The following is a 20,555-nucleotide window of genomic DNA, read 5'->3' on the forward strand; positions in this document are numbered from 1 at the left end:
CCACAGCAATTACCGTCAAACTACTTCTATTAGGGGATTTGAGCATGAATCAGGACGCGTTACCGTTAATAATGCTTACATTCCGGTGCTGGGACAGCTATCCATAAGTCGTGTTCTTCCGCCCTTAGAGTCGGTATTTGTGCTTGTAATTACCTAATTTATCACGTCGTAAGTTATCTAGAGATGGAAGCTTTACAATCTAATCATTCGAACACGGGGTTTAATAAGATTTAATCTCGTCGCAGATAATGCTAAGAGTACTAATAAGATGTACAACTTATACTATTTTTATCTTTTATATTAGGAATTTTCACTGTCTGGCTACATCCTCTGCGAAAATATCCGTATATCATTGGACAGAGTAACGTTAGCTTGCAATTAATAAACCAAGTTGATGAGCGAATAGGTATCTTCTTATCTTGTCAGACGATACCGATAAATTGCATTACGATAGTGGACACATGGCAGAGTATTATTGGTGTTATTCCGTTACAGGAGGGCTATAATCGCGGAATACAAGGCAGAATATTCGCACCACTTCCTGTACAAAGACCTCCTTGGTCAACTGGACCTTGAGGAAATCCAGGAACCTTTAGTACTAAAGACTATTATAAAACGAATTAAGTTATTATACTCTGAGCCTTTAGCCCTTGTCACAATAGGATTTCTATAACTCTAATATTACTGGTCGATTTCTTTAGTCATAAGGACGTTTGTTTGCTTAGCGCCATAATAGTAATACAATGCTTCCTAAAGCTTATTCTCGACTCAGGAGTATCAAGGATGGTTCGCTCCCGCCGGCCGCTCGTGCGATAAGCCAAGGAGACGAATAGGACTTCGTCTTAACTATCGACAGGTGGATGGATACACATGGCGCCGCTTTGGCGGGACAACGTGGGGTGGCGGCAAGTTTGATATGCAGAATGAACCTAAAAAGCTTATTCTGGCGACGGATCTGGATATATTCATGGCCTATCTTGGCAATAGTGGTTATTGTTCGTCAACGGCCCGAGGCCCGCTTCGGCAATTCCCCGTCGTGCCAGTCTAGAACAGTCCATGATGCTCAGATGGCCTGGCCCTTTTCTGCCGTGCCGTGACGGACGTATTTTCTAACCAGTATCATCGTGTGCGTCTTCTCTTCTCCACCCCTTATTCACTAGCTGAAATCATCTGTTTACTAGCATTCTTTCCATCGCCCATTACAGGTGTGACAAGGGCTAAAGGCTTGGAGCAACATGACTCAATTCATCTAATAACAGTCTTTGGTATCAAAGGTCCTTGGTTTTCCTCAAGGCCTGGAAGGTCAAAGACGTCTTTAAATACAAGAAGTCGGTGAGGACCTTCTGCCCTAATCCCGTGACCGTAGCCCTTGTGTAACCGGCCTTTTCTGTGCGACAACAGGCCACCTCCAGGAGTAATCTCAAGACATTGCCTGACTCTTAAACAGGCTGAAGGAGACACTTCCCCTTAAAAGCCGTGACAAGGTCTCAGTCAAGGGCTTGGAGTCAAAACTCAACTCATCCAATAACAGTCACGGTATGAAAGGTGCTTGGGGCCAAAGGATCGTATTTACACAAAGTGGTGGCCAGCCCTCGAGCCGTAGCATCTCGTGATTATAGTCCTCGTGTAACATCCGTGACACATGTCCCGGATCTGTCCTTGAATCCATCAAGATTGACGAATACAAGCATGTACTTTTTCAGAGGAATCAGCTGCTAATTCAATCCAAACTGCCATTTTAGTGTCCCTTTCTCACTTCTGCAAAACTAATAACTAACGCTGTAAATAGTCCAGTACGCACTGGAGCCGTTCAATGACAACTCTCCCCTGTCATCCGCCACCAAATACTCACCATCTCTAACCGCGAAGCTATACCCACGGCCCGGTTTAAACCGAACATCAAACACGATAGCCTTGCACTTGTCACTGCAAAGCGCCAAACCAGCACACACGTACTTGCCACTCTCGCCGCTCGACACCTTGAACCTCGTCCCGCCCAGCTCCTCAACATGCACCACCCATCGCTGGCTCTTGGAATCATGCCTCCCGCACGCCTTACCAGTCACCACCTTCTCGGCGTTGGCGAGCGCATAGCGCCCCATTTCCAGAACCAAGTAGCGGCCCTCTGTCAAATTGCCGCGAATCGGCTTGAAGCCATGCTCAACCAGGCCGGCCATGTCGGTGGTTGCGCCGCTTCCCGAATACGGCACGGGAGGCCGCGGGTCCCCGTACAGCCCCATGCAGTGCGATGCGCCGTCAAACTTGCCCCGGCTGTTCCTGTGAGGCTCAGGGGCTTTCGGCAGCTCGGGGATACTATAGTCGGGGTTGTCCCAGTCAAAAGCGTTCAATAAATCGGCCATGTTTTCTCTGCGCCAGGGGACTATCTCGCGGGACTTGAAGGCGCGGGACTTGGCTGCCTGCCACGTTTCGATGAATTGTAGCTGCGAGGTGTGGTCGGCGTGTTCGACGAAGACACCGCCTTTTCTCGTCCACGGGGAAATGATGTAGAAGGGGACGCGGAACCCGGGCCCGGCAAAGGTGTATCCGATGCCGGCTTTGTCATTATACCATTCGCCTCGTGTTCCGTTGGGCGATCTGTACGGGTCCACGTGGTCGAACCAGCCGCCCGTTTCGTCAAATGAGATTATTAGTGTAGTTCGGTTGTATTTTGGGGACTTGATGACTGTTTCTGCAATCTTGTTTTCTAGCCAGGCTCCGTCGTGGGGGGAGTAAGGCGGGTGCTCCGCCAGTTCTCTGTACCCGATGATGATGGAAACCTCGGGGAGAGTTCCGTTTGCCGCCCGGTCGTAAAACTCCTGCAGCTTCCGTCCCTGCATACCCTTTGTGTTCAGGTTGGAACCTTGTTTGGCCTGTTGGAATTGCTGGAACCATGCAAGGGGGTTGTCGTCAAAGTTGTCATAGTCATCGGTGCCATCTTGGTATATTTGCCAACTGACGCCTGCTTCTTCCCAGTACTCTGGTGCCGTCTTCCATTTCAGAGGGTAGCAGTTGATGCCGTTGTCGTCACATCCAGGGGTTTCGTAGTTGTCGATATAAGGATTGCCTCCTAGATCCGGACTGAGATTACCACCCGGGACGTTGATAGAGCCGCTTATCCACATGACGCGGTTTGGGCTTGTTGACGCAATGACCGATTCCTGCCGTCATTGTGCTTCCATCAGATCACCACACCCAGGCTGGCCTTTGACTCTTTGCACATACCTGATACATGTCCCCGACTACCCAATTCTCCGCCAGCGCCCATTGCGTGGGCAAATCATCTCTCTTGTAGTAGCCAATGCTGTACGGGGTGTTGTTGAGAGCCCAGTGGTCGTTTGTTCCGCCATTCCAAGCTGCATGATTCTGGTACCAGCCGTTGCTGCCTGCAATCATACACTGCGTAGCCTCGGACCAATTTCCTCCGAGATAATTCAAGTACCATGGCATAACGTAGTCGGTACTATTAGTAAGCTTTGGCGATGTCTTTTGCTTCCACACAGGAACGCCATTATTCGTTTGGAGATTGGCGTCGTTGAAGCCGCGAACACCTGCCATTGTGCCAAAGTAGTGATCGAAGGCTCGGTTCTCTTAAATAGGCTTGGTCAGCCACCCTTGATGTGTCCAAGGCGTTGATCTAATTTACCTTGCATGAACAAGACGACGTGTTCAACATCTTTCAAGCTGTCGCTCTTGGCAACACCGAGGAGTCCTGCTACAATAGCCATGGCCTGTGGCCAAAAGTTTCCGCTTCTCGCCATTATTGGAAAGCCACCCCGGGGCAGTTGGTCAACTGAGTCAAGGGACGGCCGCCTCCATCACCCAACACCTCATCATGTGTAAACCTGGAACAGCCAGCACTTTATACACAATGATCTTAGCCGATGGTCCTACGCCAGCCATAACCGTCCGAGCGTGTGACTTGGGGATTCATCGCCTCCAGCTAATACCTTCTCATTGATTGGCGCGGTGCCTTTCTTTTCGGGGCCGGGGCCGCAACATCTCCGCTTTGTGGAGCGAGATCTGCCAGAGCAGATGGATAGGGAAGTTGAGACTTTGGGGTTGCGGTGGAACGTTGCTTCGCGTCAACTAGTTGGATAGCGTAAGCTGGGGACAAGCGATTTTCAGGGGCTGTCTTGACTACGGTTGGGTTGGGTTGAGCAAGCACTGCAGCATTGAGTACGACGCCTGCGGAGAGACGACGATATCGAGGGGCGGTACGGGATCGACAAGCCGGCCAAGGCATCAATGATGCAAACACAAGCCAGGATTGGTCTGCTCCAATCCAACCTTGGCGCTAATGCGGCAGATATCCGGCCTTGCATTTTCTGCGCGCACAAGTCTCGGATATCTTGTGGTGACATCATCAACGGCTACGGGCCGGTTCGGTTGGCAGCAGGCGCACCTATAAAATTCCCGTAGCTTGCTTACCAGACACAGATTCCGTAGGGACATATTTGTCACCCCGTAGTGTGCTTTCTGTGTCTCATCTGGAATGCGATGCGGAGCATTCATCCCGATGGGCAGCTATGGATCAAGTCGTAGGTTGGAATTGGTCCTTTATTCGCTGCATCTAATTGTGGAAATAAGACATCTCCGACAATGACGCAATTTATTTATGTATCCGGCTTTTATTCAGATGGCTGGTCGGCCTCGGAACATGTTGTATTGAAGCTGACGGGCTATGGAACCATGACAACAGTGTCGTATAGAGTATATCCAATTGCCCGAGTTTTCACATTATCCTGTTCAAATCCCACGACTAAATGCAGTTAGTTTGTTACCAATAAATTCTGCCTAATCTAATGTCATTTCAATACTAGTGTCTCCTTGTCCAAACGCCACAAACGTTCAAGGCGGCGTTGCCTCCACCGGGCGGACTTTCCACTTTCGGTAATTAGTTCCGGTGGCTGTTTTCGAAGTCTCAACGAGCATTTCACATGTCCTTGGGGAAGCCCTCACATTCGCAGTGAACCGACCGTGAACAATTTTGGTAGATTGCCATTGCCTCCGTCGCCAGATTCTCGCCATGTCATCTCGTCCTCAGCAAGACATCGCGAAACAATCGCCGGGCAAAGTCACGAGCGCCTGTCAACGATGCCGACGGCAAAAGTTAAAGGCAAGACAGCCAGGCAATTCAATCGTGTGCAAAGCCCCTAATTTGACGGTGATAAGTACTAACCCTAAGTGATCAGTGTGACATACATAGGCCTTGCACGCTGTGTGCGAGGGCGAATGCGGATTGTCTTCCATCATCCCGGTGGAGAGTTGAGACGGGACAAAAACGAGCCTCCGACACGGGCCGCCGGGTCGGGATGCAAACCGCACATGCTGCGCAGAGACTCCGTCGGTCCAGGAGAGACACAGTTGCCGGTACGTCCCATGATGCCGATGAGCTGCAGCATCGACTAGACGTTCCTGAGCGACGTCTCGAGCGGATCGTCGCCGAGTCGCCGGCGGGGACCACGTGGAATTCAAGCTCTACTATTCATCTAGTCCAAGAGGTGAGGCCGTTGTCCCGCTTAGAGACATGGAGTGTCTTCTAACTCCCAAGGCCTTTCATCACCATGATGCCGCGACTCCTCAAGACTCTGCCACTTCGGCCTTCTCCGCAAGCCAGTGGGCATACCCAGAAGTGCCGAGGGGCCGGAAGAAGCTCAAACATGGCATCGAGAACCCTTTACACCGTCTTCTTCCCAGACATGCTCATCGAGATCTGGGACACAATGTGGCGAAACCCAGTGCCACAAGCGCCATGGAAAAAGAACTGTTGGACATTTTGCCGCCGCATGATTCAGGCTTGGTACTCATCAACAACTATTTTGACAGAATCCACTGGTTCATGCTCTTGTTCCACCAGACAGACTTTCGAGACAAGTTTGAGCAGCTGCACACACTGAGACAACAAGGCCCGGCAAAAGTTCCAGCCAGTCAGTGCGGATACATGGCTGTGTTGCTGGCTGTTTGCGCAATCAGTATCGAGTACACCACCCCCTCTCAAAAGGATGACCTGACGAGAAAAGGCATTCAGCCAGACCGTCTGAAAGAGCGTATTCTCTCGGCTCTGAGACTCAGGCTACTCGACATCTTGGCCATGGGCTCTCTCGAAGCCGTTCAGACATGTGTTCTGCTGAGCAGCTACTACCTCTACCACGGACAGCCAGAACTGGCCTGGCCTCTCTGTGGGTGCGCACAGCGCATTGCGCAAGCTCTGAACCTCCATAGAAACGTCAAATCTCTGGGTGGCTCCGAGCACGGGCAGATGGAGCAGCCTGTGATTGCCGCCAGACAGCGTTGCTGGTGGGCAGTGTATGAGATAGAGACGACATGCTCCATAATGTACGGGTTTCCCTCGAGCATTTCGGATCAAGACTGCGATGCCGAGGCGTTGGATCCCCACGATGAGTCCTCCGCTTCGACGGCTGGTTTTGCGCCCCTTCCCGAGCCGAATCTCTTGGTTTACAAGTGCGCCATGTCATCCCTGACCAAGATTGCCAAGTGTGCCTTGACAGACCTCTATGGCAACCCGAGTCACATGGACAATGCAAAAAGGTCGGATTCGGGGCATACTGCGCGTTTGCACAGCCTGATGAGCAAAGTGTCTGACCTTGACAAAACACTTGCTCAGTGGCTGAATGGACTTCCTGTGAAATTACGGCCGACCGAGCTGGATTTAAAGTCTAGTCTCGGCTGTCCATTACCTGCGCAGCACAACAACCACGTTTCCTTTCGGGAGCAGCTCTTTCAATTGCAGGCCTTGGCTCTGAAACTAGCCTATGAAAACTCCAGGATCCTCATCCACCGACCCCTGTTGTCCTTTAACATGGCGGCATCGGAAGCCGGCTCGCCACGTCAAGCCGCGTCGCCCGACCCCTTTCAGCACTCGGTAGAGACATGTCGGGATGCCGCGTTGCAAATCGCAATGACGGGGTCCATCCCAATATTCTACCACGCGACAAAGACGTACATTGTCTCGTTTGTGTCTCTGCACCTATTCACGGCAGGAGTCACGCTCTGCATCATGGCAAGTCTGGATCCTCTACGTCCCCAGTCGCACGAATCCAAGGTAGGTATCCGCGCGTTGATGGAGATGCAAAATGTCCTCAAGACGAAATCAATCGTCGCAACGCAGGGGCTCGGCATCCTGCGCAATCTTTTATCCCTCGTCATGGCAAAAGAAATCGACGTCATGTTCCAACCTGGCACCGTGGGCGTGGATGATGAGCCAGAGACAAGAAACACTTTGCCTGCTGGTGCGCAACCCCAAATTGCCGAGCCTAATGCTTTGTATCAATGTGACAGAGATGTAGCAGCGGAGGCGCCCCGGCCGGAAGGACACGACGACACCGCATCGCGTGCGCAGGACCTTGGTCCGGGCGCAGATTCTGGGTTTTGCGAGAACCTTTGCATGACGGAAGCGTTGTTAGACTTTGAACAGGGTAGGTGACGCCCGTGCTTGGGTATACAGTCTGATGATGGTGTTAACGGAAGTAGTAATCGGTTACTCAGGTGGCCACCTGGCGACTGGTCAACAGTCGGCGTCTCTGGGCGATTCTCTGCCTACGAATCAGTTTGTTGGACAGGATCAAGGATGGCTATGGGGCTGGAACCTTGACGTCTAGACCAGTCAATGTACATCGATTACATGGAGAATCGACCAAGCCTTGCTCGAATGAGCTCTTCAGCACTAGAAAGGACTTTGCGGGTATAGCGAACAGTATCCCATCATGTTCGCCCTCAGGCTTTGAAGTGACCATTTTCCATCAACGTTCTGGGGTTTAGCAATCACGATATCCGCCAACCCGACAAGCCAAGAACTAGGGCGTGTTAAGCGCCAAATCAGCGAGACGACGCAAGACATGCAAAGAAAGCAAGGAGAGTTACAAGATACGCAGAGGCTTATCGACTCGATCCTAGGTGAAACCCGGGACAGGATGGTCACCCTTGGCCTGGTTAGTAGGCCCATACTTCTCATCTAGTGCTGCAATCCCACTCTTTAGCATAGCTAGCAACTCTTGTTCTCTTTTTTCTGCCTCTTCGTCTACAACCAATAGTCCATGTTCACTTAGATATTGGACGTAGTGCTTGGAGGTTTCCACACGACGCCGTATCTCCACCGCCATCGTTCCATTGTCATCGTTTTGTGCGAAAAACTCAGAAATCACTTGTTCACGATCTCCTGTGAAGAAAATGCGAAAAATAAATCTGTAGAATACCTGGAGGAGGGTCTCGGGCTGGCGTAATATTTGGACAATGGGAAACGCGAGTTGTGGTTGCAAATTCCACTCTTGCATGAGCTGTGCGCACTTGTTGGAAGTCATGGCCTTTGTCCTGAGAACTTCATAAAATCCATTCGAGATCGTGTCCGTAGCAAGGTATATGTATTCGCTTCGCCCATGACCTGTAATCCATAGTGGAGGTGTGAAATATTCCAGCGGTACCGTACCCGAAAACTCCCAATCGATTATGGCGGCAATACCAAAGTCCGCATTGACGATGATGTTGCCACATCTGAGATCCAGGTGGGTGAGAATAAAAGGGCCGTTGGGTGATTGTGGGTTGCAGAGTGTAGGAATCTGCTTTGCCAAGCTGGCGAGGGCAAACAGTTCCTCTTCCGCTTGTGCTCGCTCCAAATCTTCCGAGGCAAGTCGACACGTTTCGCAAAGGATGTGATACTGGTAGTCCAGGAATGCTCTCGCGGAATCAAATGGTCCTGGATTTTGCTGTTCCTTTTGGTATCGGTGCAGCTCATTCGCGGCCATGGTGAGCAGGCCACTGACGATTGGGTCAGACTTGTGGCCAAGATTGGGCATCAAGGAGCCTGCTCTGGGGAATTCCAACTGGCGTAACTGAGCGAGAACATCGATAATCTCGTCGAAAAACCTCCTTTGATGTTCTTCTGTAGCATTCTGCAGAACCTTTATACTGAGGGATTGGCCCGGGATATAGTCAGAGATTATGAACGCCAACGTCTCGCTGCCGCTTTTTGTCAACGTCGTGTCTTGTCCGTACGCGCGGACGCGGGGAACAGGAATCTCCGTTTTATGCAAAAGGTATCTAAATCGCTCAAGTGCTGTTAGTAGCCGTGTGCCAATAATGTATATAGTGGTGGACAAGGAAGGCAATATTACTGTATAGTGGCGACTTCGCTCTGGACCTTTGTCCAGACTTGATGAACTACGGGATTAAGCGGGATTCTCACTACCAAAGTCGTATCGTCGTCAAACTGTACGAAAAAGCAGACGTTGAAGCTTCCATGAGTCCGTCCGGCAATTCTTTTCCAGGGCTTTTGATCGTTATGTCGCGATGCCAATTGGCCGATAGCCTCCTCATCAATATTGTCAATAAATTCGTCGATATATCGGTCGATTTGCTCCGCAGTGAGAGGAAACTTAGAGGGCCGGCAACAGACATCCTCCTCGTCCGAATAGTAAGTCAGATCGTTATTTTTGTCATGTTGCAACGTCGGTACAACGTCATTTGGCGCCGTTTCGGCCATGCAGGGGAACGCTGGACTTCCGTACAACATGGACCAGCAAAGGATCCATGTTGTCCATTGGGCTGGCACAAAACGGCGAAGAACGAAGGGCATGATCCCTGAGATACATTGTCGGCTGAGTTTTACGATTCGCCAACGACAGCGATTGGGCGAGGCACGGCATGAAATCAAGAGGTGATTGATGGCAAGATGCATGGGCGGAAGATAAGGATAAGGGGCCAGGCACCTGGGTCAATCTGCAGACCCAACATTTGAACCGTGGCGCGGGGCTCCACTTATCTCAGGCACTTAAACCCCCAGGTACCATAATAAATCACGTGGGTGTGCACTTACGTAATCCTTGAATTACCTCGCCCGTTCACAGCGTCTCACAAACGCTGACAAGCAATGCCAGTGAGTTCCTGCATGGAGGATACATGGATTGTAGCCCGAGATCCTAGGTATTAACCTTGCATGTGCCTACATACGGTGAGTCAGGTAAGCCGTGTTTGCAGCTATCAAGATCAGATAAACCGACCTGATCCTATCCTACGCGCGTCAACGACTTGATCATGAGCGACACCATGTAGGGCAGAACTGCCTCAATATCCTTACCCCAGAACGTCAGTACAATTAATATTTCCGATCAACTATAAGTTTGTGTATCTCCTTTACCTGCCCAGTTCGCGGTTTAAACCCAACAACATCCCTAATTATTAACCTCAATTGCGCGTTATCCATACGAGCTACGACAATCTCACCCACACTTTCTATTTACATAATTTATTGCTCCTGCATGATATCTTCAATAGCTTATTTGAGTCAGGAATGAAGGATGTATGAGCATGAGCCTGTTGCTAAGGCTTTAATTTATGAGTGATCTAAGCGTCAATGTATGCATCGATCACATAATATAAAAAGGTACAGCGTAGAGCACGGAGTCGAAAGCTCTCCAAAGATTAAACTATCCGAGGAGGTTCCCTACATACAATGCGGTTGCTGTCACATAAAACGGTTGAATTACACGTCGTCATTGACTCTATGCGCTCAGGAATTTCGCCCCTGAACCGCCCTTACTAGTAACTTCTTTGCTAAACACGCACGGTAATTGTATGGTATATACATCGAAAGACAGCTGAGACATGTAGGATATTATGGATGTATTTATTGTCATGGGGAGATTAGAATTGAAGGCGCTTTGCCACGTAGGAGCTGATGCAATCAAAGCTTTGTTCGCGTAGCCAACTTGCGACAGTAACTTGAAACTCCTCATTATCTGAGTGCCAACACGCGAACATTGTCGCGTTTTTTACCTCATTAATTAAGCCCAAGGTTGTGTGTACATTAAGTCATAAGTTTTCCCGAATAATAAGGGTTTGGTGTGCCAGTATTGTGTCGCATTGCTTTCTTGACAACGGCTCGGGGATACGGCAAGCTCTCCGATTTTGTCAGTGAAATAACCTCATTTGGGTCTGGAATCGCAGCTAAGAGCTTATCACATAGCTTGCAAAGGCTTTCTGGCTGGTGAAAGAGACAAAAAGCAGCCAGAGTCGATGCCCAGGATAATGTTCAAGTTCCGCCTTGGGCGAGGATCTGGCCTATTTGGGCAGCCGAGACGATGTCTTTTCTTTGGTTGGAAGAAGCTTGGAAAATAATATTTCGTGAAAGATAGTCAGGTAGCTGACATCCGACTGCCACTTCTCCGCATTCTCGGCGACTATTATATCTCGAATCAGGCGGCAGATATCATTCTTCCTCTCCAAAAAAGCCTCGCCAGCTCAACACCACCCGCTGTAAGCGTCGGGTTCAAAGGGGAACCATGGCATCATACCGGGAACCCAGCGGCCGGAAAAGAATTCAGGCAGACAGTTGACAGTGGCCACTGCCCAGTTCATGTGCTTGATAAACGGTCCCACGTGAGTCCCAGTCCATGGGTTGTCAGTGACTTCGGCACCAAAGTCTGGCTCTTCGACTACTGTGAGTTAGTGGTTGTGTTTGGTACTCTAATTCCCAAGCACGCACCAAGATGATCTCATCTAGCAAACGAATATTAATTGATAAAGTCTGCAAGTCATGTTTAACCTCCATCAAACTGCCACAGACATCGGTGTCGTACCGTTTGTAACCGCTGAAAATGTGTGCATGATGTTTAGTGACAGACCATTTTGTTTCTTTGCGTATCGTGTGAGGGCTTCCAAAAGCGCATTCACGCCCTCTTCCAAGATTGGCTGTAGGCCACGAACGCTCTGGCTTGAAGAGAATGGATTTAAGGTGCTTTGTCGCAACTTGTAGTAGTGATGGTGGAGTGTAGCCAAGCGACTACGTTTATGCTGTCAGATCAACGGAAGTAAGCTCCAGGGAACGGCCATCGGCATACAAGGAGCACCAAACTGTGTACACCCGGTCAGTCAACTGTTCTAAGACACAAAAGAGACAAAATCTGTGCAATGCCTGTCTCGCATAGAAGCCCCATTTGTCCCGTGGGTTGGTCGGTAGAGATGGGAGTGAAAGTCGGGATTCGACACGTGCACCTCCCACGGACTGATGCGAACGACGCCGGCGTAGCGTGTTATGCAATTCGATAATCTTGAATGTGAGTTGGCCTCCAAGCACAATGTCGTAGTAGATCTCGTAGAAGTGCGTCAGGGCAGCCAACTAAGGCCCTGGGAAGTGAGTAATTAGGTTAAACCAGAGTCTATCGTTGGCGATAGCCGCCGCATAGGCAATCATTTATCTTCTTTTCTTTATTTTGCTGACAACATATCGCGGTAAGAGGCAGTGGTGGTATTCGTGCTGAGATAAGAGGCTCCCTACCCTATTCTATTCAAGCCGTTATATTCACTAAAAGACAAAGGCTTGAATGTCGGTTTATCGGCACTCGTGTCCTTTGATTATTTGAATAAAATGTTCAATGATCTCCTGCTGCCTAAAATTTACATTCAAGTAGTCACGGTACTAAGTGGAATTTAAAATGTCAACTGATACGGGGTATGTCCGTTCTGGATTGTAGACCTCGACGCTATAGGGAAAATGTGCAACTCGGCGATGTGAACCATGTGCAAATTGATTAAAAAAACCAGACTTTAAATCTGGCACGTATCAACAAGCACTTTTGCTGTGTCTGGTGTGCCGTGGCCTTGATCTTGCCATGTGAACGAGTGAGCCACCAATCATACCAGACTTTATATCTGGCTTTTCTCCAGTAGGTTCAATGTTTCGATTCAGCCTTGCAAGGTTCAGATTGGCAGCTGGTGAACCAGGAATCTGTCAACCGCGCCGTCGACCTCTCGCGTTAATTCCCTGGCCAGACAGATTCAATCCAGGGCCGGTCCACACTCATGCCAAACATAGTTGCCAATCGTGACATCGCAGATTAACCCTTCCATTTGCCTATGGTTAAATGAACCGAGTTCTATCAGAAATCATGCAGCGCTATGGGAGCAATCAAAGCCCCAAGTGAATGACTCGCTGCCATGTGTGATGTGTGACGTAGCATTGATGTCCGTGCAGTCCTTTCCACGAAGATACGTGCATAGTAGCATAAAATATGACAATATAATTCAATCTAGGCTGCATGTATTGAGTAATTCAGACGCGGTGTGCTAAGATTGGACCATCATGGCGGGAGAAGTAAGACCAGCGATTCGCTTTCCGGGTGCCGATCTCCAATGCCTTGCTGTCAGGCACGTTGGGCGGTATGCATGGACTCCCCTTGTAACGCAGATATTAAATATAGTGCTTATAGCGTTTAATGATTGGTAAACGGCTGACAGAAGCCCGAGCAAAAAATGTGTGGCCATCTATTGGATGATGCAACAGCGACCGCGATATCGAATTTCTTCTCTCGCTATTTTGGATCTAATGACATGGAGCAGAAGGATTTGATGGGACACGCACGACCCCGTCAGCCTGGTATGTATGTTTGAGTTTCATGCGGACTTGACAGCCAAGCCGGTGATGTTTATTGCTCGCAATTCCGCTCTAGAAGGAAGTGTCTGGTCGCGCAAACATGACAGGAACAAGGAGCAACCCCAAATAATTCAATGTTATCATTTTCTCTATGCAGGAAATGATTCGCAGGATAACAGAGCTCTACCAGTGGGAGAAAGTGGGAGAAAGTGGGACCAATTGATGATTTCCCAAAGCAGGAGCGCAGGGGCTGCGCACATTCTTCCGCACGCGCAACGCATGATCAATACTAATTAAACAAATGACTCGATGATTCCATTCGAGGAGATGACCGACGCTTGTACGGAGTACCTGAGAGCAATAGCATTCGCATATTAATTCATCCGACTGGAGTCGTGCTATTTGTACGGCGCTAAACTGTTTTTGTGTTGGCACCCTTGGCCACACCCATGCTCGCGCCCGCTTTTTTAAAAACTTGACATTGTTTTGAAGCCCTTCCTGAACAACGGGAGAGCAGTCCAGACCAAGCATAGCTCGAGTCGCATAAAACGCTATTTCCGCTCTCTTTAGGGGATATTTATGTGTATTTAAAGATTTTCCATTACTCTGCTACCACTGTCGGCGCTGCTGGGACCCTTGAAGGGTTATTCATCCAAGAAGCGACGGCTCTTCCGGCTGCGGTTCAGGGATACGTAGTCATTTCCCCGATTTCTGGAGACCCTACTCCGCACTGCTCCTCATCCTACTTGCTCTGTGGCATGTCTACCGGTTAGTCATGTTGGTAGTTGAGCTTGGTAATTTGCAGAGTTGTCCGACTGCTACCGCAAGAGTATCGCGAGGGTCGCGTCGCGAACCGTTCAACTAGCGCCGCCTGTGTTACTGGATTGACTCATACGTGATAATCGAAAGAGCCTAACTGATGAGAGATGACATCCTAGGCCTCGTCCTATCGCAGACTCTCCCCCAAAAGCACAACCTGGCGGAAGTCTCCCTTCATCCGCGTCATGTGGGCTTCCGTATTAGGACGCCGGACAGGGTTACCCTAGCTGGATATGATGGCATCTACCGAAATTCCGCCACCTTCTGGCCACATTTGGACAGATGGGATGAGTGGGAGTGGGATTGAATGATAGTGGGCAGAATCTTGGCCGATGGAGTGGCAACGTACAAGCATAAAAACCGTGCGCCATGCTGGCCATCCTTGCGCCATGCTTATAAAGTAATCCCATGGTGCCGAGCTGGACAGGGGGACCATGAGTATGAGCAAAATAAAGTTGGACCACACACGTTTTTCCCGTTGGCTCACATTGCTCGGAAAAAGGCGACGAGTACTACACTCCACAACGACGTTTGCAGCGCCAACGTCTTCAGCATAGCCAATACAGAAATAGTGTGTGGGCAGGATGGCACGATGCAAGTCACTAGGTAGTTCTGAATAGGTTCTCAACCATCGTAGTAGAAACAGAAGATGCCGTGGGTGCTCAAACATGGGCGGACGGGCCTTCCAAAATGACGGTCAATCCATGTACCGTCCTGCCTGCAGTTTATGCCCATCGCCATAAAAGGATCTGTATTGCCCAGAAGAGACTCGTTGTGGGCTGTCAATTTATCGCACAGCTTCCATGGCCACCTCGAAATTACATTACTGACGCATGACAATCCATCTCAGCATACAGGACAGACCCATTCAATGTAAAAATGTCAAAGAGTATTCAGCCCGAATCTCTTGCACTGTTACATATGGTACATACGAAAATAGTAGAACACAGCCAGGCACCTATTCTCAAGGTGGATCAAGAAAGAACATCATCTCACAGCAAGGCGGAAGCCAAAGATGAACCGCGCGTTGCCTCACTCCACACCAACTCAAACCCTGCAAGGCGCGGCCTGTGTCCTAGAATACATATGTGCAGTATACCTGATAGAGTCTATTACTGTAAAGGGGAAAATGGAGCCCAGAATGTCAATAGCATCAGGCCATGGCTTGGCGGTTGACCAGGAGCTGCCAAGTCCCGCTGACTCTTGACCAAGATTTCGATTCATGCAGGCCCCAATAGCGCAAATGATTGTGGGGATGACGCCGGTGCAAGCAGGAATGCAGGTACAAGTTTGTATAATTCTTCTGAAATATATATATCAGTGGTGACTCCGGCAATCCGTACCATCTTGCACCACCAGACCAGCTGTTCATGGAACATCACACTCGCTGACTCTGGACACCAACTGTATTCACTCGCTAATCCGTTCCTGGCTCATTCTTTTCCGTTCCCTAGACCATCATGCGTGAACTTTCTTCGGTTCTCGCCCTTTCGGGCTTGCTGGCCCTGGCGTCGGCACAGGATCCTGCCGCCCTGCTCAACTCGGTGTGCTTCCCCAGCGGACAACTCAAAAACACCATCCCGTACCCGTGCCCGGGAATCGCCAATGCCAAGCAACAATGCAACCAGTTCCTTCCTGGTCCCAACGCGAGCCCTGATCAGATCAAGAAGCACCGCGACTGCCTGTGCTTTGACGAGAAGATTATCCAGTTCGAGAAGGGCTGCACTGCTTGCAAGAAGACACACGCCTTCCTCAGCAAGAGGGGCGAAGGCTACTGGAACGGAATTTTGGATCGTGTCTACTCCGACTACTGCCAGGCCGAAAACCCAACCGCCGCATACGATGCTTCGTGGGCTTCCGCGTCCCAGGCTGCCGGTCCGATACCTACCGGCGGACCCGATGATGTACTCACCAACTATGCCAAGGATCTGCCCGCCGACGAGAAGACAAAGGTTGAACTCTACTGGAAGGGCACTACTGAGGAGAAGCGTCCCTCGGCCACTGCCACGCCAACTTCCGTGTCGACCAGTGCTGCCGCTACCCCCACGCTGGTTGACGATGATGATGAGTGGTGCGACGACGAGGAGACTACTTCCGCCTCCGCCGGTTCTGCCGCCGCGACTACCGCCAGCCCCAACACCGCCGTCTCTGGCAGCACTCAGCCTACTCCTGTTCTGAACGACGACTGGATCACTGCCTCTGCCAAGGAGGACCCTTCTGCCAGCACCGTCCGCCCCCCCCAGCCCAGCCAGTCTGGCTGGACTAAGCAGAACGAGACCTCCCCTGCCCCTGCCACCGAGACTGTCTACATTGACCGTGTCGTCATTGTCAAGGTTTGCCAGAAGTGTGTCTATGCCCAGTCCGACAACGGCGACTTCAAGCTGGCCTGCTCCAACCCCATGGAGATCGAGGGCACCAAGAAGCAGGTCCCTGTCGAGGAGGCCAAGCACCTTCCCGCTGTCCCTGTCGCTCTTCCCAAGGAGCCCGTCTCTGTAGAGCAGAAGAAGAAGATCGTCGTTCCGGATACCATCATCCAGCAGGTCTGCGGGTGCTCTTACACCTCGGGCCCCGGCTCCAACGGCAACGGTGCCAATGGTTCCAACCCTGGAAGCTCCAAGAACCCTGGTTCTGGCTCTGATAGCCCCAAGAACAACGGCGCTACCGGCTCCAATGGCAAGCCTGGCTCTGGCAACAATGGTGCCAACGGTTCCAACCCTGAAGGCTCCAAGACCCCTGGCTCCGGCCCTGATAGCCCCAAGAACAATGGCTCCAACGGCTCCAACGGTCCTAACGGCTCTACTGGCTCTCCTTCTGGCCTTGGCAACGAGGGCCCCAACGGTTCCAACGGCAAGCCCGGCTCTGGCAACAATGGTGCCAACGGTTCCAACCCCGGCAACCCCAACGCTCCCGGCTCCGGCAACACCGGTGCTGGCTCTGATGCCGGCAGCCCCAAGAATCCCGGCTCCAACGGTTCCAACGGCCCCAACAATGCCGGCTCGAATGGCGTTGTTGCTCCTTCTGGCAGCAACCCCTCCAAGCCAACTCGCGTCGGCTCTGCTGGTCTGCCTTCGGGAACCAACCAGGTCCCCATTGTCAGCTCGGCATCCGGCAACATGCCGGCATCCGTGGCTATGCTCTTCCTCGCCGCCATGGCTCTTCTTATCTAATTCAGAACTGCCCCGAGGGATGCAGTGACCGTTAATGCAAGGAGTTTCTCTTTATAAAGAGGTTCGGACTGGAAATAGGTAATGTTTACTGATCGCCACGGTTGTACCTAAGCTGTCATTGCGGCCTCTTAATAAACCTATTATATATATGAATGAGTTTGTCTGTATTAAATAGCGTCGCTTAAATTTATCGCTTTTTACTTTACATGCCTGGCTCTTGATGATTCTGCACTGAGAATATCTTTGTCGTAATAATGACTGGCTAGGACACCGACGCGCACATAATTATGCAGTGTTTGTACAGCGGCATCATATCGTGCTAGTGAAATTGAACCAAGATCATAATTACGCAATGCCCAAAGTCAAGCTCCGTCATCTACTGTATCCGCCGGCAGGGGTGATGAAATGACTCGTTTTGCACGCGGTTAAGCAATGCGAATGGTGTGATGCTTGTCATTGCAACCGAAGTGGGACCTGGTAGCTGAATCCTTTGAACAAAAAAAAAAAGGAGATCCAATAGCTCTGGCAAAGGCTAGTCCCAATAAGGGGCCACTCTTCCGTCAATTAGACCCAGGGAGAACCACCGTGGTTAATCAGGATGTTGCTTCTACGGAGCTGTGTGGAGCAACATGCCAATATTCAGATGATTTAAACACAAGACTTGACAGGGTCGGCTGTGGGGTCTCATGGCCTCGGTCGAATGCCGAAGACTGTGAGGAATGCTACCTTGGCTATATGAATCCAAGATATGTTCATCTCATCAATGCCATTGGGAATTGCTGGCTGATTGTGCCTTGTATTGCTATGCCCTGCGCTTAACACTTGGGCGCATGATTCGGTAAAGAAGACGCTCCCGATATGTATTCCAACAACGGGGGTTCGGATTGCCTGAGACTGTAGACTGGACAATAGTTTCGGGGTTCCCGTCGAGTAGCAAAGTATAGGGACACAATCTCAGCCATTTCACCGAGTTATGCCACACTTACGGAGTACACGCTTTTATATCGCCGCAATCCCGCATGCATAATTTGGCATGAAATAGTATAGAGATGTCTACTTGTAACAGAATTCAAGACATCGACATCATACCCGTATTCTGTAGCAAAACTATACTTTTAATAACCCTCCGCCGCCATACCAATGGGGGGTTTCTCAATTCCGATATTAGATCCATGAGAAAGGACCAGGAGCTGATATGTAAGGAACAAGGTCCGACGGACATTTGTAGAATATCCATTTATTACAAAGCTCCGTGTCTCCGGATAGCCGAGAGATATTTCCCTGCAAATCTTCTCGCCAGCCTGGACGGTCTGCGTTCCGCCACTAGCCTCTCTCCGCCTAATTATTGACCTAATTCATGTAAAACAGCATCGAGGATATCCACTTTTCAGCTTTTCCTGTACTATTCAAGTGATCCAAGCCACAATAATTCAACCTAAATAGACTTGTTGATGTCCAAGCTGCCATGCCAAGGCCAATGCCTTTTTTATCTGATGAATACCTGTGCTGTCGTTTCCTAGTCGTGGTGCACCCCTGTACAGTAGTAGTTGTTTTTTGAGGCAAGATTTTGAGCAGAAATATCAGATCATGTTTACAAGAATGCATATTTCTCCAGGCTTTATTTCAGATTTACAATAGTCACAATCGACTCACTGATCAAGACGTCTAGCTTCGATTTGTCGCCGGATGATCGAATGGATCGATCTGTGGAGATTGGGTTCGGAATACCCTACACAGCATTTCAGGGTTTTCGACCAAAATAGTGTATTCGAATTTAGACTAGAATCCGACCATAATTTTCAGTAGCTTCGTGCAGATGAGCCACGGCTTTTGCGTGATAGTTGGCTATTTCGCCGCACGATTTGATGAACAGTCGGAGGGGAGAGTTTGCTTATAAATGAAACTGCTTCTGAACCCGGTTGTCTGCAGTCGGAAAACCACTTACATCCAGGTGTGCAACTTGGTTTTATGGCTTGATAGTCATCTTGCTGCTCGTTGACGACGCCTGGAATGTAATAAAATAAGAGTATGGTTGCCGTGCTATGTCAGAGGTCACTTCGAGTTTATCAAGTGAGCTCGCGCGACCTTGAAGAACAGAAACTTTCTTCTATACTTACAGCTGTTTAAATCTTATTTTAGATACCGTTTCTTGGAGCAAATATTGTCACTATTATCTATATAACGTTTTAGCTACTCTTCTTCGCGTAAATGGATCGATATGTCATGCCAGGGCCTCGGTAGCAGCGAAGCTAAAAATGCATAGAGTTCATCTCATGAAATGCTGCGACAGGTTGCCAGGTTTGTTATTCTGTACTTGATTATTTTTGTTGTAATCATCTAGAGCACACGCATAACGTTATATGCAAAATTCCTAGGGCATTGAGAAGAAGGAAAAAACATATATATAGTTGTGTTTATTTTAGATTTTATCGTATATCACCAGTACCATATTGTTACACGGAAACGGCTGGTTACACAAGGGCTACGGTCGCGGGATTAGGGCAGAAGGTCCTCACCTACTTCTTGTATTTAAAGACGTTTTTGACCTTTAAGGCCTCAAGGAAAACTAAGGACCTTTGATACCAAAGACTGTTATTAGATAAATTGAGTAATTACTCCAAGCCTAGCCCTTGTCACGGATATTCTCAATCGAGATCGAATATACGGTAGTTAAGGAAAAGACATGCATTTAGAAAGTTTATTGGAAATTTGCAGCCTTAATGTTAGTCGATGGCTGCGTAGCTTGAAGAGTTATATTACGTACGCCGTACAAGCTATCAGCGTATAGAAATAATCTCATCCACAGGGGTTTAATAATTTCAACACATGTTATCTATCATCTACGTTTTTATCATTGTTTCCTTACGATTAATAATGTTTAAATTGACCAAAGTAGCTCAAGCGGCGTTACAACATGTCCTTGAACCAGCCCGTGGCGCGCTTTCGAGAACAGGTACGTACGAAGTCGATTCATGCAAGAATCAAACGCGTTGAGAGTCAAGACACAATAAGAAGTCAAGGCGAAGCATAGGAGACCAATCAAAAAGCGTTAAATTTCTTCACGCGTTATTTTCAAGGCACAACAGATATTAGCCGTCAACGGTTCCATACATAAGGGCCGAGTCTAGTCAAATTCCCCCCCTCCAGTCTCTTCTTCTAGCTACCAGACGTAATAGAATTCTATC

General features: G+C 49.5%; 4 protein-coding genes across 4 annotated transcripts; 2 read left to right on the forward strand and 2 right to left on the reverse strand.

The window, feature by feature from the left end:
• Positions 1–1,766: 1,766 nt before the first annotated feature.
• Positions 1,767–3,758, reverse strand: plcC (Phospholipase C 3; the record flags this gene model as incomplete). Its single annotated transcript, XM_014684362.2, has 3 exons — positions 1,767–3,158; positions 3,223–3,587; positions 3,644–3,758. 3 exons carry the CDS (start codon positions 3,756–3,758, stop codon positions 1,767–1,769), a joined length of 1,872 nt encoding a protein of 623 aa, XP_014539848.2.
• A 1,769-nt stretch (positions 3,759–5,527) lies between these two features.
• On the forward strand, positions 5,528–7,619 carry G6M90_00g051650 (uncharacterized protein; the record flags this gene model as incomplete). The annotated part of the gene is made up of 2 exons (XM_066130517.1): positions 5,528–7,436; positions 7,507–7,619. 2 exons carry the CDS (start codon positions 5,528–5,530, stop codon positions 7,617–7,619), a joined length of 2,022 nt encoding a protein of 673 aa, XP_065986155.1.
• Positions 7,620–7,910: 291 nt separating this feature from the next.
• Positions 7,911–9,496, reverse strand: G6M90_00g051660 (uncharacterized protein; the record flags this gene model as incomplete). The annotated part of the gene is made up of 2 exons (XM_014684364.2): positions 7,911–9,054; positions 9,129–9,496. 2 exons carry the CDS (start codon positions 9,494–9,496, stop codon positions 7,911–7,913), a joined length of 1,512 nt encoding a protein of 503 aa, XP_014539850.2.
• Positions 9,497–15,663: 6,167 nt separating this feature from the next.
• On the forward strand, positions 15,664–17,370 carry G6M90_00g051670 (uncharacterized protein; the record flags this gene model as incomplete). Its single annotated transcript, XM_014684365.1, has 1 exon — positions 15,664–17,370. One exon carries the CDS (start codon positions 15,664–15,666, stop codon positions 17,368–17,370), a length of 1,707 nt encoding a protein of 568 aa, XP_014539851.1.
• Between the last annotated feature and the right edge of the window lie 3,185 nt (positions 17,371–20,555).

Source organism: Metarhizium brunneum, chromosome 2 (assembly GCF_013426205.1).
Source record: "Metarhizium brunneum chromosome 2, complete sequence".
Lineage (NCBI taxonomy): Eukaryota > Fungi > Ascomycota > Sordariomycetes > Hypocreales > Clavicipitaceae > Metarhizium > Metarhizium brunneum.